Raw genomic sequence first — 16,524 nt, forward strand, 5'->3', positions numbered from 1 at the left:
CACACACACACACACACACACATGATCACAGGCAGCCCTTCTGTGCTACATTAACTACAAACCTCATTTCCCCACAAAGAGAAGCCACCGGCTGAAAATTGGCTAGGACGAGTCATTAAACCTGTGTCTGACACGCACGCACACACACACACACACACACACACACACACACACACACACATATCTGTTATACAAATGACCCCCACACCCACCTGTGTCAGTGTAGCAGGTGATATCCCAGCGCCTGCTGAGAAGTGATTGCCCTTTTGATGAAGGAGGGCCAGCATTTGTGTGTGTGTGTGTGCGCTGTACAAATAAGTACGTGCATTTGTGAGTCTTGACACTTTCATGATGTGTGTGTGTGTAGAGAGAGAGAGAGAGAGAGAGAGAGAGAGAGAGAGAGGGAGGGAGGATGCAGACAGACATTTTAATGAAGAAAAAAAAAGGCGAAGGAGAGAAAAGCTACAAAAATCAGAGGAGGACAAAGAGGTAGAGGAGGTAGGAAGAAGAGCTACAGGGGGGGCAGTCTGTAAGCATTAAGAGGAAGAGACCCTGCTGGGATATGATTGATGGCTTGGGCCCCCTGTTAGCCCCGGATCAGCCGCCCAGAGCTGTTGGGGACAATTTGAAGTTAAAATCTATGGTGGCCTTGTTTCTGTCTGAATAGATTCTGTGGTACATTTCACTTTCCTTCTACCAATCTTCATTGTATGTTTTACTATTTTAATGTTCTGGGCAATTTTAAAATGCTCTATATTTATCATCAAATCAGTCAGACATCTTGCTGACAAAAAACCACACTAATTTACTGTATGTTCATCTTCAACTGTTACCGTGCACTCACAGCAATGGGTTTAATGAGCAGCAGCAAGCAATTTGCAGGCTTTTCCCCCCCTTGTGTTTTAGCTCTCAGGCTACATCTGGGCTTGCCTCGCCCTCTGATTGGTGGAACAGAATGGAACATAAGGGATTCCATAACAGGAGGCAGACGGACTTTGTGTTTGCTAATTGAATAAGCTCTTTTCAGAGATTCCTTTTTTGTGGGATGTGTTTTCTTCTCGGTCTTCACTAACCGAGACACACAAAAAGGAGGCTATGGCATTTCAATCACCAAAACAGATATAAAAAATGCAGGTGCTTAGTTTTAAATTATTGCTAATGCAAGTAAAGAAAAGTAAAAGTTTTTTTCTGGATTAACATACCGTCGCGTCAGGCAGCACTTTCAGAGATAAGGATGTGGAGAGGAGGGCTGATTAGGAATAGATTAACCTACTTCTTCAAAGAGTCACAGGTACTTCCACATTTCCATCAAAGTTAAGACAACTGTGTCTGTACTTTCTTGTTATTACCGTTCTATTAACCAAGGGCAACCTGCTAGCCTCTAAAAAGCAAGTTTAATTTGTACTTTCAGTCATTTTGTAAGAGTAGGTGATTTTTTTTATGATATTGGGTAGCTCATTTTGGAATGGAACTTAATATCATATACAGTAAGCCCATGTCAGAGCTGAGCCTATAAGCTCCATGGCTGCCTCGTCAGCCCCACCTCAGGACTGTGTGTGACTTCTGAGCAGCAAAGGGGATGATGATGATGATGATGATGATGGTGGGAGTAGTGATGAGCAGGGACGAAGGCTGGTAGGCCCACTAATGACCGTCCGCCACTGATGTGGTCCAGGCTCCCAGGCCGTTTTAGGCCAGGTGCATGGGAGGGTGTCAGCCGCTGTGCTGTGTGTGTGTGTGTGTGTGTGTGTGTGGGGTGTGTGTGTGTGTGTGTGTGTGTGTGTGTGGGGTGTGTGTGTGTGTGTGTGGGGGGGTGCTTGTTTTACTATATTCGTGGGGTCCAAAAACTGGGGAATACAGTATACTTCTGGGGTCTGCACAGCCTTGTGGGCCCCAAAATGCTGGACCCCACAAAGTTAAAGGGCTGTTTGAGGGTTAAGACTTGGTTTTAGGATTAGGGTTAGAATGAGGTTATGGTTAGGGTGAGGGTAAGGGTTAAGGTTAGGCATTTAGTTGTGATGGTTAAGGTTAGGGTAAGGGGCTAGGGAATGCATTATGTCAATGACGGATCCCCACAAAGATAGTGAAACAAACATGCGTGTGTGTGGTTTGTGATGGATATTGGCCTCACTTGGATGGAATTGCAGCTTGCAATCAAGGAGTTTTCAGGCACATACGGTACATCTATGGGTAAGGACAGCAGTTTTTTACCAAACAATTTTTTAAAGCAGAAGGTTTAAACTCACATGAAAACACTGCTTACAGCAGTTAAAGTATTCCTCTTGTGATTTTTCTTTGATAACTACTGCCACGCCAAATGCTTGCTCTTGGGAGGAATTGTTGGGTCGCTGTAAATTATAGAGTGTGGTCTAGACCTACTCTATCTGTAAAGTGTCCTGAGATAACTTCTGTTATGATTGTCCTGAAGCGGTAGGAATAAAGCTGAATGAATTCTTAAAGATTGAGCTGCGTTCCCCTTTAAATGCGTAAAGGACAATGCTGTTACGTGTCTCCTTGCCCTGCACCCTTCGAATGTATGCTGTGTTTGACAATGACCTTTGTTTTGTCCCAAAAACACTCAAGATCAGTGCTGAGTGCTGTGCCATTACTTTAAACCCAAACAAAAACCTGCATCACTTCCCACCTCTCATACGATCTCATTCTTGCTGAAACACCAAACACTGTTAACAAACATCCTTATAAATCCACAGCGAGGGTTAGCAGATAATTTGTCACTGCAGACTCTGCAGTTTTGCTTCAGTGTGGAGAAATTGCTTCCTTTTCTCTCAGGAAATAACACTTCAAGGGTTTGGGAGCTCCAGGATGAGCTGCGTTTGGAGGTTTGCCCCTTGTGCTGTTAAAATTGATAGCTTCAAGCTTTAACATCCGTACACACCGTTTATCAGGTGGACACTTGAGATATTAGTCTTGTAGTCTAAGAAGCAGTACGTATGCATGATGTGACACGTACAGTCTTTGGAGATTAAACCCCATCGTTGTGAAATGATATTTTTAGAGGGGTAGAAAACCAGAAGATGATCCCCCGATGGAGTCTAGACACTGATGGTGGTGTGAGTAGCCCGAAGACCGAACCGAGGAGCCGACCGCAGTGCTTGCCGGAGGAGGAACCAGGAGCCGTGCATGATGAAGACCGGAGGAGCAAGGGGAGGAGGAGGGTTGTGCTCTTAGCCTGAAATGACAACTGAGCAGCAGAGAGAGACAGGTTTAAAACAGGGATGTCATGCTGTGTTTGGCTCGTGAAATTCAAGGCCGCTTCTGATTGTTTAAAATAAAAGTGAACGCCTCTAACAGCTGCTCAGTTTAGAGAGAGAGAGAGAGAGACAAGTGATTCAGTTTGGAAGTCTTCCTGCAAGAATTTACGCTGAGCTCCATTTAGCTGCCAGCAGTTTAACCGTGTTTAAGCCAGCTAACGTTACTAGCTAACGGTAAGTTTACGTTACCTGCAGCCACGTGTCGTGTTCACTAGCGTCATGTGCAGTGTTGCTTCTGTTGCCTCTAACGTCCGTTTCAGAGCACCAGAGAGCAGCGCAGGCGTTTACGTGGCTCTCAATTGAAGCACCCAAGTCTGCGTTGCCATGTGGTCCGGTAAATACCGCTGGTTTAGGAACCAGTGCCATATTGCCATATTGGGTTTCGGTACCCAACCCTACCATTCAGTCAGCCATTACGGCTCAAAACCCAAAGGTTAAAACCTTTTTTATTACTGTTTAAATTACACTCTTTAAAATATATTCTTTCGCCGACTTCTAGCAGCTCATAGTCTTGATTTTCTAACATAAACGAAGGAAGAAAGACAGAAGACGTCAGACTTGTGGAACACGCGATTGTTTGGGAGGTTATTCAAATCTTATGAGGTATCATATGCCACATTGTCGACATCTGATGAAGAACAACAGAACAGAATTTTATTTTTGTTGACATCTGTATCCATTTCTGACATTAGTCATGATCCCTTAAGATTTGCATGAAATCAAACCCTGTGTTTTGATAGTATTGATGGTCTGGTTTATATTGGTTGTAGCAGAGTCCGCCGTTCCTTTGCCGGATCAAGATTGCCTACCTCTGCATCAGGGATTCACAGGAAAATGATGCATATATGTAATAAGTTCCTGCAAATGGAGAGTCACATTTTAAGACAAGATAAGAGAAGAAGACTGATGGGAAAATGAGACAATTTGAGCCCAAAACTGCATCAGGAGGACAGAAACATGATAAGATAGCAGACACCGAGAGAATAAAAGCTCAAGAAGAGGCGGCAATGTGAAGGAGAAGAGATGAAGTGAGAAATGAGAACAAGCACAGCTCAATATGTCAGTGTGAAGAATTGAGGAGGTTATTGTCTGCCTTTGTCTCTCACCTCATGGATGGATCAAGAATATGGGCTCTACAGCCAAAACCACCGTGCATACATGACCACACATCTCTCTGCTCTGCACATACAACACGTTATCACTCCCAAAAAAATGTAAGTTTAACTGACATACGGCACAAGAATGGGACAGTTGGGTGTAGTTTAGGAAAAGATTGTGGGTGGGGTTACAAAATGTACTTTTTAGTGAGGGGTGCGTGATATATCGACTCCGTATCGGTATCGCGATATCACGTTGCGCAATATTATATTGAAAGTGTTGCGATAAGTATGCAATATTTAGTTTATTTTGTGGAGCGCCGCCTCCCGTCCGTTGGCTGTGTGGCTTAGTTGTGCTCAATTTAGAGTCCGCTTGAAACGCTGTAATGATCATCATTTCATTGGCCAGTTACCGTGCCACTTGCACATGTTAGTGCACGTCAGCGCACGGGGCCACTACGTGACAAAGAGTGTACCATGTGACGTGTGTGCATATTTTGAGAGAGTGACAGTGTAAGTGAAGAAATAGAGACAACAAAACGGAACGAATCAGAGAAGCGAAAGAAAAGTTGTTCTGTAGACATGGTCGTTATTCATTTATTCATGTTGTACCAGTCCAATATGACCGTCAGTTGAAATACACCTTGTGTTGTAAGAAAACTTGTTTTATTTGTTAACTTAAATCGATACCGCAATATTCATAATCGATATCGCTATATCAAATTTTTTCTATATCGTGCAACCCTAGTTTCAGTGACACATGGGCTAAAAATAGGACGTGAATCCCAGTCTCCTGGGTGAAAGTCCTGCGTTGTTTGAACCATCCACCACCTCAACTTGCCTCCTTATGCGGATTTTCGGACTTTCATACTACTCGCTACCATTTTTAATACTACGTCATCTTACAGCGTCGCGGTCAAGCCGCTACTATGCCCGGCCCGGTGCATCCCATACAGACGCTAAAAGTAGATTTTTGCGTTGGTATCTGACGCTTAGAGCCACTGACCAAGCGACAGTATTTCACGAATTTGGGGAATGGCTTGTAGCTGTCCTGCATTAACCAATGCAGCTTGTTTTTAAATGCAAGGATGCTCCCTCATTGTTACTAAACTCTGTTCCAAGAAGAACGGTGGGAGAAAGGATTAAGTTGTAATTCAATTTAGGGAGCTTAAATTCAGTCATTTTCAGCAAGAAAAGCTACTTGAAGGGATACACCAGCAGCAAAAAAGGGTTATGCAGCTCAGAAGCACATGCATGTGTGCGCACGCGCGCCTCATGGAGCCAGCACACACATGCACTTGTATTTTCTCACAAATGGACACAAAAAGACCTTAAATGCACACATTCCATCTGTATTTGAAGTGGCCCGAGACCAAATCATTTCTGCCCATAAATGTTGCCAACTCAAGCCTTATCTTATCGCTCCTTATCTATTAGTTATAAAGACATGGCTGTCATAAAAGTGAATGAGGAAACTGACCCTCTAGGGAAGGCATTGAGGCATTGGAGTCTGGTGTTTGCACTGCTGGACTGCTGAGTGCATGACAATCCCCAAGAATTGTACTACGTAATAATATTGCCAAGAGCTCACTTGTTCTTTTCTTTCTGTTGTTCTTTTTTTTTTTTTTTTACCCCCTGTTGGCTGCTCTTTCTTTCCAGTTCTTCCCTCTGTTGCATTCATCTTCCTGTCTGTATGACCATTTTCTTTCTTTCTCTTTTTCCTGTATTTTTCCACTAATATTGTTCTGTCCGTCATTCTTGCTCATTCTTTTCTGTAACGCGGACGAATTCCAGTTCATAAGTCAAATTTCGAGGCTGTTCTCGCCATATTAATGACAGTGTTGGTCTAGATTTCCATCCGCATATTGCTTTCTATCAACAGTCAGTATTGGCGTCCTTTAAATGTGACCATGATCTTTTCCTAACCCTATAACATATTCAATATTGTCAGACTTTTGATAGAGTGTGTGGGGGGGTTAAAAACAATCAAAATCGATGCCGCGAAATTACAGATATTGTCTTTTTTATTGCACTCATTCTTTTTCCTTGTCAAAATCTGATGCCCACAATGCAAACTGACCAAAAGTTAAGTCGGAGATTCGAGTGTGTCATGCTTGTAGCGGATGATGTAGCTTTGAGCAACTAGCCTCAAGCACAGGCGCAGGTTACAGAGATCTAATAAAGCTCAGTTCATTCTAGCACAACCCCCCCCCACCCCTCCCCAACAGTGGCTGACCTAATGGAATGGAATCTGTTTTATTTAATGCTTTTTAGGCACAGGGTGTCCATCATGGTGCTGTACAGAATGAGTGAGTGTAAAGCTTCCTTTGAGGTGTCCTGCTATATGATTCAGTGGCCACCTGCCAGCCAATCAACATTTTTCTTTTCTCCATGATGATAGAAAAGCTGTCGCAAGACATGAGGCAGTGACAGCTCTTTTTCTAGTTTCAAATGAAACGGGATGGGTTTCTATAATAACAATAATTAAAAAAAAACAACTAATAAAACAACCCTTATGAACTGTCACACTTGTAACATGTAATGCGATAGTTTTTGGTATGTATGGAAAAAAATACATAAATGAAAACCACTTGGATGAGGTCAGAGAAGCGTAACTGTCATGGTTTAAAGAAATCAAGGTTGGTGTTTGGTAAAAGGCAGGGTTCAAACTCAAGACTCTGGGGAGTCATTCTGCTGTTGTAATGTCGCAAAATGGAACTAAAAGATATAGTTTTTAATGTTTACTGTTCTGTCATGCGCTCTCTCTTTCTGTTGAATAAATGAGCTGGGGCGGGATGCCTTGCCTCTCTTTATCTCTGACACAGCTGTAGAGATATTCTGCCTATTGTCCTGATTGGCAGATATCTGCTCCCCCACCACACACACACACACACACACACACACACACACACACACACACTGGCGCTGTCAAGTGGACGTGGCCCTGTGTCGCTGATGCATTAACGGGGAAAAAGGCAACGGCTCAATACTTGCATTGTCCACCGCTGAGCCTAAGAGAGAGGAGAATTGAGGGAAGGCTGAGACAGAGAAATAGATAGCTAAGGGGAGAAAAAAAGAAATTGGGAAAAGAGAGAGAGAAAGAGGTAGAGCAGATGGATCCAGACACTTTCAAAATGAGCCCAGAGAGAAGAGCATTTACAGTAGAGCGTGTCGATATGAATGCTAATGCTCCTGGACGTCGTTCCCACTCTCACAAATACAAGATTGTCTCTCTTTCTATCCCTGTCTCTCCCTCTCTCTCTCTTTCAATTCTATTTGCTTTACCTTGCTTACTCACCCTGAATGAGCACCATTTCTCTCCCCGCGTGTGTGTGTGTGTGTGTGTGTGTGTGTGTGTGTGTGTGTGTGTGTGTGTGCGCGCGCGCTGATATTGGCTTTTGAGAGTTGTTTTCCCCTCACTTTTCACCTCTCCCCTCTGATCTTTTATTGCCACACACAGGCGTAAACACACACACATACACACACCTGTGAGTAGGTTTCAATAACGGATTATTACAGACGCCCGCTAACCTTTCATCCCCACACGCAGAAAAAGAGCATCGCACGCACATGCGTTCATCGATCCGACCAATTTTACAGTAGGTCCTCGCAGACTTCCTTTGACTTTAAATCGTTCCATCAAATAACTCATCTGTGTGTGTGTGTGTGTGTGTGTGGTCAGCAAATCTCATTTATCACCATAGCTCAGGTCCCCTCGCTGCCATTCCGTCCCACACAGCCTGTACCCACAGCAATATGGAGGATCACAGAGGAGAGGAAGCACACTCATTGTTGCAGAGCCAACGATCCATAAAGCAATATGGGAGTTTACAAGCTCTCAATGTTGTTCAATATAGGGGCAAGTTCAACTATGCAATAGGCCATTGCTTTCCTCGTTCTGTCCTCTTTCTGAAGTTCTTGTACTTGGATGGGGAGAATATGGATTTTGGCATATTAAAAATGTACAGCATGTGTATTTAAAGGACATGAGGAAAGGTGAAATGTAAATGAATGATGCTACCATAGAAAAAAAGCCGTTTTATAATTTCTGAAAGCCCAAAGTAACATCTTCTAATTCCTTTCTTTGCCCAACAGTCCAAAAGTCAAAGATAGTCAGTTTTCAATCATAGAAAACCAGCAAATATCCACACCTGAGAAGCTGCAACCAATCTTTTTTTGGGACTTTTTAGCCAACAAAAATGACTTAAATAAGTATTTGATCGTTAAACTAGTTTTTTCATTGCAGCTTTAATTCATCTCAAGTAAAAAAAGAAAGAGGCAGACATTTTCAGTACAATGCAGTGTAACCGTAAAGAATAGTGGATAAACATATACAGTACATTTAAACACATTGAATGAACACACAACTGCACTTTAAAACTATTTCAGTTCTTAAAATGTCACAAATCTGTAATTTCTATATTTTTGTAGTTCATTTCAAGCAGAGGGAGCTGCACAGACTCTGTACAGACAGTTGCAGGGAGCCCTGAGAGTGGAGTAGTTTGACATTGGGGGTGTAAAATGAAAAGAAGATATTTAGAACTGCCGAAGGATATCCTGATGAAGAGAGAAGTGCCTGTAGAGTTGCCAGTGAGTTGTTAACAATGACTCGGAACACTTTCCTATAAAGGCCAGAGCGATGTAAACACTACAGCACTCAATAAGCAGAATCCAACATACAGTTGTACATCTCTTTAAGCTTCAACATAAACTAAAGTATACTTTTACACCAAAGCTTCCAGTGTTCTCGTTTCAGCCTTTGCTGTTGCATTATTACCGTATTATACCGTTATTACATGCAAAAATGCAATTATAGGTCATGTTGAGTGTTTAAAACAAATGACTGATGATGTGTTCTTATTGTGTGCAAGACATTCACTCAGACACCCGTCTGGACCAAACCCTAAAGCTAGTCAAGTTCTTCTCAAGAAAAATGGGAAATGGGAAGGTTATATTTCTGCTGCATGCCATCTTAAAATGACTAAAGAAAAAGTGTGAATATAGAGTCAGACTAAGAATGTGAGACGCGATGGAAACCAAACCAGTTGATGTTGGCAAAAATTAAAATTCAGGTTTAGAAGTAAGACCTACTCAAAGTTGAAGCGCTGACAAACGTTAATGAGTAGTTTAATTACAATTGAGCCAAACTCCATTCCGGTGCCTACCGCACACAAACCTCCAGTCGCGCCCATGGCAATGCGGCGATGGTGCCAGCTGAACGGAGCAGATGGTGGCAGGACTGAGGCTGGGGAGACTGACTGACTGACTGACTGACTGACTGACTGGTGGAAAGGCTGGCAGGGATGGAAAGAGTGCTTGATGGAAATAGAAGGATCTAATTACAGTGGTAGCTGCTGCATTAGTCGATTGCCATCAATTTATCATTAGCGCTGCAGACAAAACACAATCATTTACAGAATCTCTATGTTGTAATGTAGTAAGTGTTTCTGCAAAGAGTTGAAAAGCAGATGCATAGTTTTGTGTTTTTTTTGTTTTTTTTTGTTTACCTTTTTCATTGTGATCAGATCAGGAGTAAAATGTGCCATCTTTGTCCTTGCTGGCTTTTTTTCTTGTATTCTCTGACTAACTGTTTCTATTGTCAGCCATTCAGAAGCTCCCTTGGTTTTTGTGCATTACTCAAGTGCATTTTAACAGTTGCTTTTAAGGGAGGATAACATATTTCAAATTTCTTATTCTATTAATATTATGCAATGACACATAACGACAACTGTCTGGCTTCATGCCTGCTTTACTAAGCCATGAGAAGCAGCATTAGTAACTTACATAATTGTTCTAAAACTTCTAATGGCTGAAATGACAAGTGGGACTCCTTATACATGTGCTGTAGTTGTCATTAGCGTGGATTGGTAAAAGCATGTTTGGAAGCGATCAGAGATGTGAGATAAAGGTGTGTGTGTGTGTGTTACTGCGCTTTTCTTGCTAAAATGTGCTACTTTCTAATTGCCTGGCCTTCCCACGCACTCACTATAATATCTTCAAAGTCTTGTAATCTTGTCAGCCGACTAAAGGCTCCAAGTGAAACCCTCTGTAAAGGTCAACCAATGCAATTTGAATATCTTTGATTAAACGGTGTGCCGGTGCCAGACCCAGACTGTAGGTCACTGCCTCAGAGAAATGATATTCACCCTTCTCACCCCACTTGACCCTCCCCAAGACTCGACTCTCGCAGCTCCCTCATTGTCAAGGGTCACAACTGCACTCTTTTTAGCAATTTACGTAATCTCCTGACCCATTCTTTCTCTACCACTATTCCCTCTGTCCGTCAGTCCTTCTCTGCATTTCTTTCTTTCCCTCTGTTTGTATCTCATATTCACACAATTTATAGTTCTAATCCCGAAATCCCCTATCCTGCCTGAATGTCTATTTTCTGCCCTCCTTATCTCATTCTCCATTCATTATCTCACTGATACTAACATTTTCTCAGAAAAGTCATTGAACCATGCATCTACAGTCTGGCATTTTAGCTAAAACCTTAGTAAGTGCAGTCAAAATAACCCTGTGGAGATTTCAAGATAATGACTATCGTGGTCATGAATGACCATAACTTGTTAATTATACTTTTTATTTAAAGTGCTTTCCTTGAATTTGAATTCCATATTCTGAAAATTGGCTATTTGGCTCTGTCCATAGAGGTCAAACCTTGACTTTGTGAATGTGTCATCATATTTAAATGTGCTAATTTGTTGGATACGACAAATTGCCTCTGAAGTGACGCCGTTTTTCTGTCCCCGTCTCCAGTTTGTCCCGGCACAGAGAACAAGTTGAGCACTCTGTCTGACCTGGACCAGCAGTACCGCACCCTGAAGAAGCTCTACGAGAACTGTGAAGTCGTAATGGGAAATTTGGAGATTACCAGCATCGATCGAAACCGCAACCTCTCCTTCCTAAAGGTACGAACGTTGAACCGTTAGTTTCCTCCAGCAGATATTCACAACATTGTATTGCATCTGCATTATGTAGGTAGAAAGAGAGAGACAAAGACAGAATGTTTCAACACTGTGGATTCACGACCACGGAGAGAGAGATCGGAAAAGAATGAGGTTGAATGTTTCAGTGAGAAACAGGGTTGTTTCAGCACTATGGCTAGAGATGAAGGCTCTGCCACTCATTCACTTTTTCCTACATAGTACACACTCAGTAGTTTAGGCTCTGGTGAGCAAAAACTTGTGATTTTATGTTTCAGCACCATGGATAGAGATGAACGCTCAGCCACTCATTCACTTTTTCCTACCTAGTAAACACTCAGTAGTTTAGGCTATGGTGAGCAATAACTGTTTCAGCACCATGGATAGAGACATAAAGAGAAACAGAGATGGGATGTTTCAGTTCATGTTTAGAGACAGAAGGCGTTTTTCAGCTGAAGTTGCTCTGAACAACACCCTGCTGTTTCTGAGATGGTGACTAGCACGCTAGCTTGCGAGACATAAAGCGTAAATTAGACAGTTGTGGAGTTACTAGAGGTGTAAGGTACTAGATTAAAACGTTACGACATTTCTCGTCGAGGTTAAACGTTGTCTCACGATATTGGCACACAAGTGCACAATTACATCACATTAAATCAATCGGTGCGAAATGTTGGTACCTGAGAGCACATAATGGTGAGCTTCTCTGGCCTCTCTGCATGTTTCTCTCAGAGAGCGAGACTCAGTTCTGACACACACATACACACACACACTGTGAAGCAGACGGAGCCTCTAGATATATAATATGATGGCGAGATCGCCGCGCAGTTTGTTTAACTTCCGTGACGGACTGGTGTTCTCTATTGCCCTGGGGACTGACTGACAGGCACAACACAAAAGCCTTCATATGCCCTGGTGACAGACTGACAAGCTGAGGTTGGACAGGCAAGGTGACTTTATAGCACCTATAGCTCCTTTCAGCAACAAGGCAATTTGAAGTGCTTTACATAAATCATTAAAGAGCAATTCAAAACTGTCATGAAAATAAAACGGGCTGAATAAGAATTAGAATTTTTAGAATTAGGCTAAATACAAGAATAAGACTTTATTTCCAGTTATATTTCACCATTTAAGTTTTCTTTAAAGTAGTGTTAAAAGCTCGTCTGGTTCTCTGGAACCCAATCTCGTGTCTCCTCTCGTGAGCTGAGTGTCTTGTCACACCCCCTAGGAATTACCCTTAATTGTCTGTCTCTTTAATTGTCCCCACTGTTTCTTGAAGCTCGGCCAAGCATTATGAAGCTCATCTCTGTTGGCAGAGAGGCACCGAGAGACTTGAATGAGATCTTCTCATTCTTACTAATAACGCACGAGAAATAAGTGAACTTGCATTTAAGCGTGCATGTTGCCAAGTCTATTGTAGCCGCTCCTTGTCGGGATTCATTTAATGGCATAACCTGCTTGTCTTGTTCACAGGAGTGGTAAAATAGATGTTGAAGAATAGGCATTAATATCCAGTCGACTACTTCTTTACTATACTATATATTTACTATGCCTAAGACAAATTTCCCCTCGGGGACAATAAAGTGTATTCTATTCTGTACAGTGTAATGGATAAGGTTGCTAATTTAAACTCTCAAAAGTTGAATTACTCCTTTAAGAGACAACAGTCGTCCATTTTGACATTTTGCATTCAAGGCAGCTAATGTTGCTGGATGTCTTATGTGGACAGTGTTACAATATGTAACCAGCGATGAGTTCAGCATCTTGTTTAGAGAACTTGTGAATAATAATTGAAGCCCTTTGGCCAGCACAATACAACACTACACAGTACAATGGAACTGATTATAAGGTACAGGTAGGAATTACTGTGGAAGGCATGTCTGTGAGACACTGCAGGGAAATGAGCAGTACTCTGAATGTAAAGTGCCATCGCCATTCCTCTCGAACACAGTGCTCTCTTGGGTCTGTAGCTGCTCTCTGTATTTGCGAGACATTGGGACAGTGATTTAAAATTCTCTTGTGCTAAGCATGTGCATATACTGTATGTGCCATCAGGCGCCATCCCTCCTCCCCTTGCTGTTTAATGAAGTGAGGTGTAGTCTAATTACTGGGCCAGCGCTATCAAATGAATACCATAAACAGTCCCATTAGGCCTTGCATCATTAGGGAAACAATTAGGCATCTGGGGGATGTTAAGTGGATGTGAGGGGGGTCAGGTTTTCGGGAGCTGTGTGGTTTCCATGGGAACTATGTAGCAATCACGCTATTGGGCACAAGAAATCAGAGAGACCCCGCCCTAATTCTTAAGCTGGAATTGCTATACTGTGAGGATGGAGAGTTTGATGGTGTTATGGTTTACTTTTACAGACAACCCCTTTTTTGATTTTGGGGGGGGTTTAAAATGATGTATATTACATTTTACATTATGGAAACTTAATGTAAAATAACCTCTGACAACAAGACTTGACATTAAATGTATAACCGTAGGTTTTTCATCTTACACATTTATTTACATGTGTTTACAACTTCTCAAAATAGTTTTTTGAGTATTGCATCATCGGCAACTTGATGCAAAGTTCAATGTCGGTATTCATACGTTGTCTATACACACACACACACACACACACACACACACACACACACCCCTAAAGATGCACACATTTCAGCAAATACACCACGTGGATTCATATATTCTATATTGTGAGCTTTAGGCTGGCTGGGAATGGCTAAGGAGATGTGATGCACTTGGACTCTCTATACAAAACAGCGGCCTAGGAGGTGCGTACAGTATGGACCAATAGGGTTGTGCGGAGTGTGGATAGAGAAAAGGAGGGAGGAAGGAGCGAGAGAAGAGCTAGAGGGTTGTCGCTTTTATGGCAGGCAAAAACAGCCGCTGTGCTGAAATTACAATGTTTAGCTGCCGTGCCGCAGGGTTGTGTGTTTGTGTCTGCATATATTGGTGTGTGTATAAGGAGAGATCAGGGATAGGGCGCAACACAGGACAGCGATGGAGAGGGAGGGAGGAGGTGAGGGCAGGCACAGACATGGGGTGATTTTTGCCTGCTGAGAGGCTGACAGTTAGATGGATGACATGGCTCTGCAGCCTCCTCAGGTCCAGCTTTCTTCCAAACCACATCTCTCTGATTTTCCCCTCATTCTTTGCCTCCCTTCTGTAGACCCAGCATGAGTGCAAGAGGACCAGCAATATGATGATAAAGTTAGTATTATAGCCCAGTCTGTATCACATTTGGGTCAATTTATATTCTTAAATAAATCTTACCGTTTGTTTTATCCAGCTTGGAGGCCCACATGGGTGGAGCTAACTCCATTAGGTCATTATAAAGCAAAGTGCATTTTTAAAATCCAGTATCTAAGGTTGCATTATTTGTGTCTGACCTGAATTGACCTTTTGAACCTTTGAACTCTAACGCTGTTTGAGCCCCAGTTTTTCTTTCACACATAACTTATGACTAAGATCAATGCATAACGTGTGGCTTTTTTTATGGCTGTAGTCTAGCTTAATGCCAAATCTATTGAATTACCACGGATACAGAGGTCAGCGAGGACTTCTCATCAATCTCCATCTCATCCAGAGAATGGCAAGAATCCAAATTCTACAACTGTTCAGGGCTCCTCAGAAGTACTTTTGGTTGGGAAATGAAATGTTTTGCGAATACAGGCACAGGTGTCTAAAGGGCATCACCGTGCCGCCGCCCGGCATACCCCCTCTGTCTAGTTTGCTGGCCAGCTCCCCTGGCCACTGTCTGTCTGTCAATCAGAATGACCCATTTTCCTAGAAGAAAAGCAGGGAGCTGCGCCAAGTGGCCTGTAGTGGCCTGTAGTGGCCCACAACCAGCTAATGATGTCACCTAGGCTGAAGGACTCTTCATTAAAGCCGGATCAATCTGCCGGCTAGCGCTGCAAAACACAGGGCGCGATGCCAGGGCTGCAGCTGAAAGCGGAGGGACCGGAGATGTCTATCCATAAAGCCAGGATGTGTTTTAAAGTCTCAAACTTCCTCCCCAGAGGAATTTATCACAGGTCTGGGATACAAACACACACATGCTGGTACACACACACACGCTTCAGCCATAAAGAGAGATGAATGACACGGTCACAGAGGTGTATACTATGTTGACGCGCAGACAGAGACACTCTTTACAGAGCTTATCTCTGGCAAACACCAGCTGAGAGAGACGTGAGGGAAAAGAAAGAAACAGCTTTTTTAACAAGCACTCATTTCCAAACCTTTATAGAAGAGAGAAAAAAAAACAAAAACAAAAAAACACGAGGGTTAGCGTGGCTCCTGTGAGTTCAGTTCAGCGCAGCCAGGCAACAGAGGAGAGAAGAAAATAGAAAGAGAGGGAAAAATCCTCGCACCAAAGGCTTCCCTTTTTCCTTCGGCTGTATTTCAGCTGCAAATGAAAGCGCTCAGCTATTCTGCAGCTCAGCTATTCTCAAAGCGTACATCCTCAGAAATCTATTGTGGAGGCACGCATTCTGTGCTCTGCTGCCTCATATGCTTAGCAAGCTACGTGTGTGTGTGTGCGTGCGTGTGCTCAGTGCATTTACTTGTGGCATGCCGTGTAGATTTTATATTAGCAGAGGTGTTAAAGTTGAGTCAAATTGAGGTTACAGGATATACTTACCAGAGGGTAATGGTTGCTTATCTCAGAGTGTTCCTATTTTATGACAAACTTTCATCCTTGTTTTTTTTTCCCCCAACGTCAGCTACAGCTTGCAGGATTTCGTCCTTGCTCTAACCTGATGAGATCAGCGTGCAAGTCCGAGATTACTGCTTCTCTGCGTGTCATTATTCAGCACTCATCTGATCGCTCTTCTCTCTTGTCTGAAAGTGAGACGCTGCGCCATTAACTTACTGCGATGCAGTAATTCACACTTCACTCTGTCACACTTGTTTCACCGTGTCTGTCCTTCACCGTTGTTTGCCATTCACCCGCCATTCATACACTATATGGTGCCCATACTTTTGTGTAAAGAAATGATTTCCCAAGTTTGGTTTGCAAGAACTTGACCGGCCAGCACAGAGCTCCGATCCCTGCGGACAGCATCCAAAATCGTGTGGGAAGTCTTACCAGAAGAAGTAAGTGGAGGCTGCTATAGCAGCAGATTAAGGTCCATGGTTTTGGTTTTGGAATAAAGTCCCTGAGGTGGACAAGGGGGACTAGAAACCATATTAACTTACACACAAAACAGTCCCCTTAGACTGTA

The 16,524-nt window shown here is 42.8% G+C and overlaps 1 protein-coding gene across 1 annotated transcript in view; it reads left to right on the top strand.

The window, feature by feature from the left end:
- LOC144512999 (receptor tyrosine-protein kinase erbB-4-like) overlaps positions 1-16,524 on the top strand; it is a 252,836-nt gene that overhangs the window by 116,952 nt on the left and 119,360 nt on the right. The window contains exon 2 of the mRNA XM_078244041.1: positions 11,129-11,280. Coding sequence (XP_078100167.1) covers positions 11,129-11,280 — 152 coding nt within the window. The remainder of the gene's footprint in view (positions 1-11,128; positions 11,281-16,524) is intronic.

The sequence above is a fragment of the Sander vitreus genome, chromosome 24, assembly GCF_031162955.1.
Source record: "Sander vitreus isolate 19-12246 chromosome 24, sanVit1, whole genome shotgun sequence".
Lineage (NCBI taxonomy): Eukaryota > Metazoa > Chordata > Actinopteri > Perciformes > Percidae > Sander > Sander vitreus.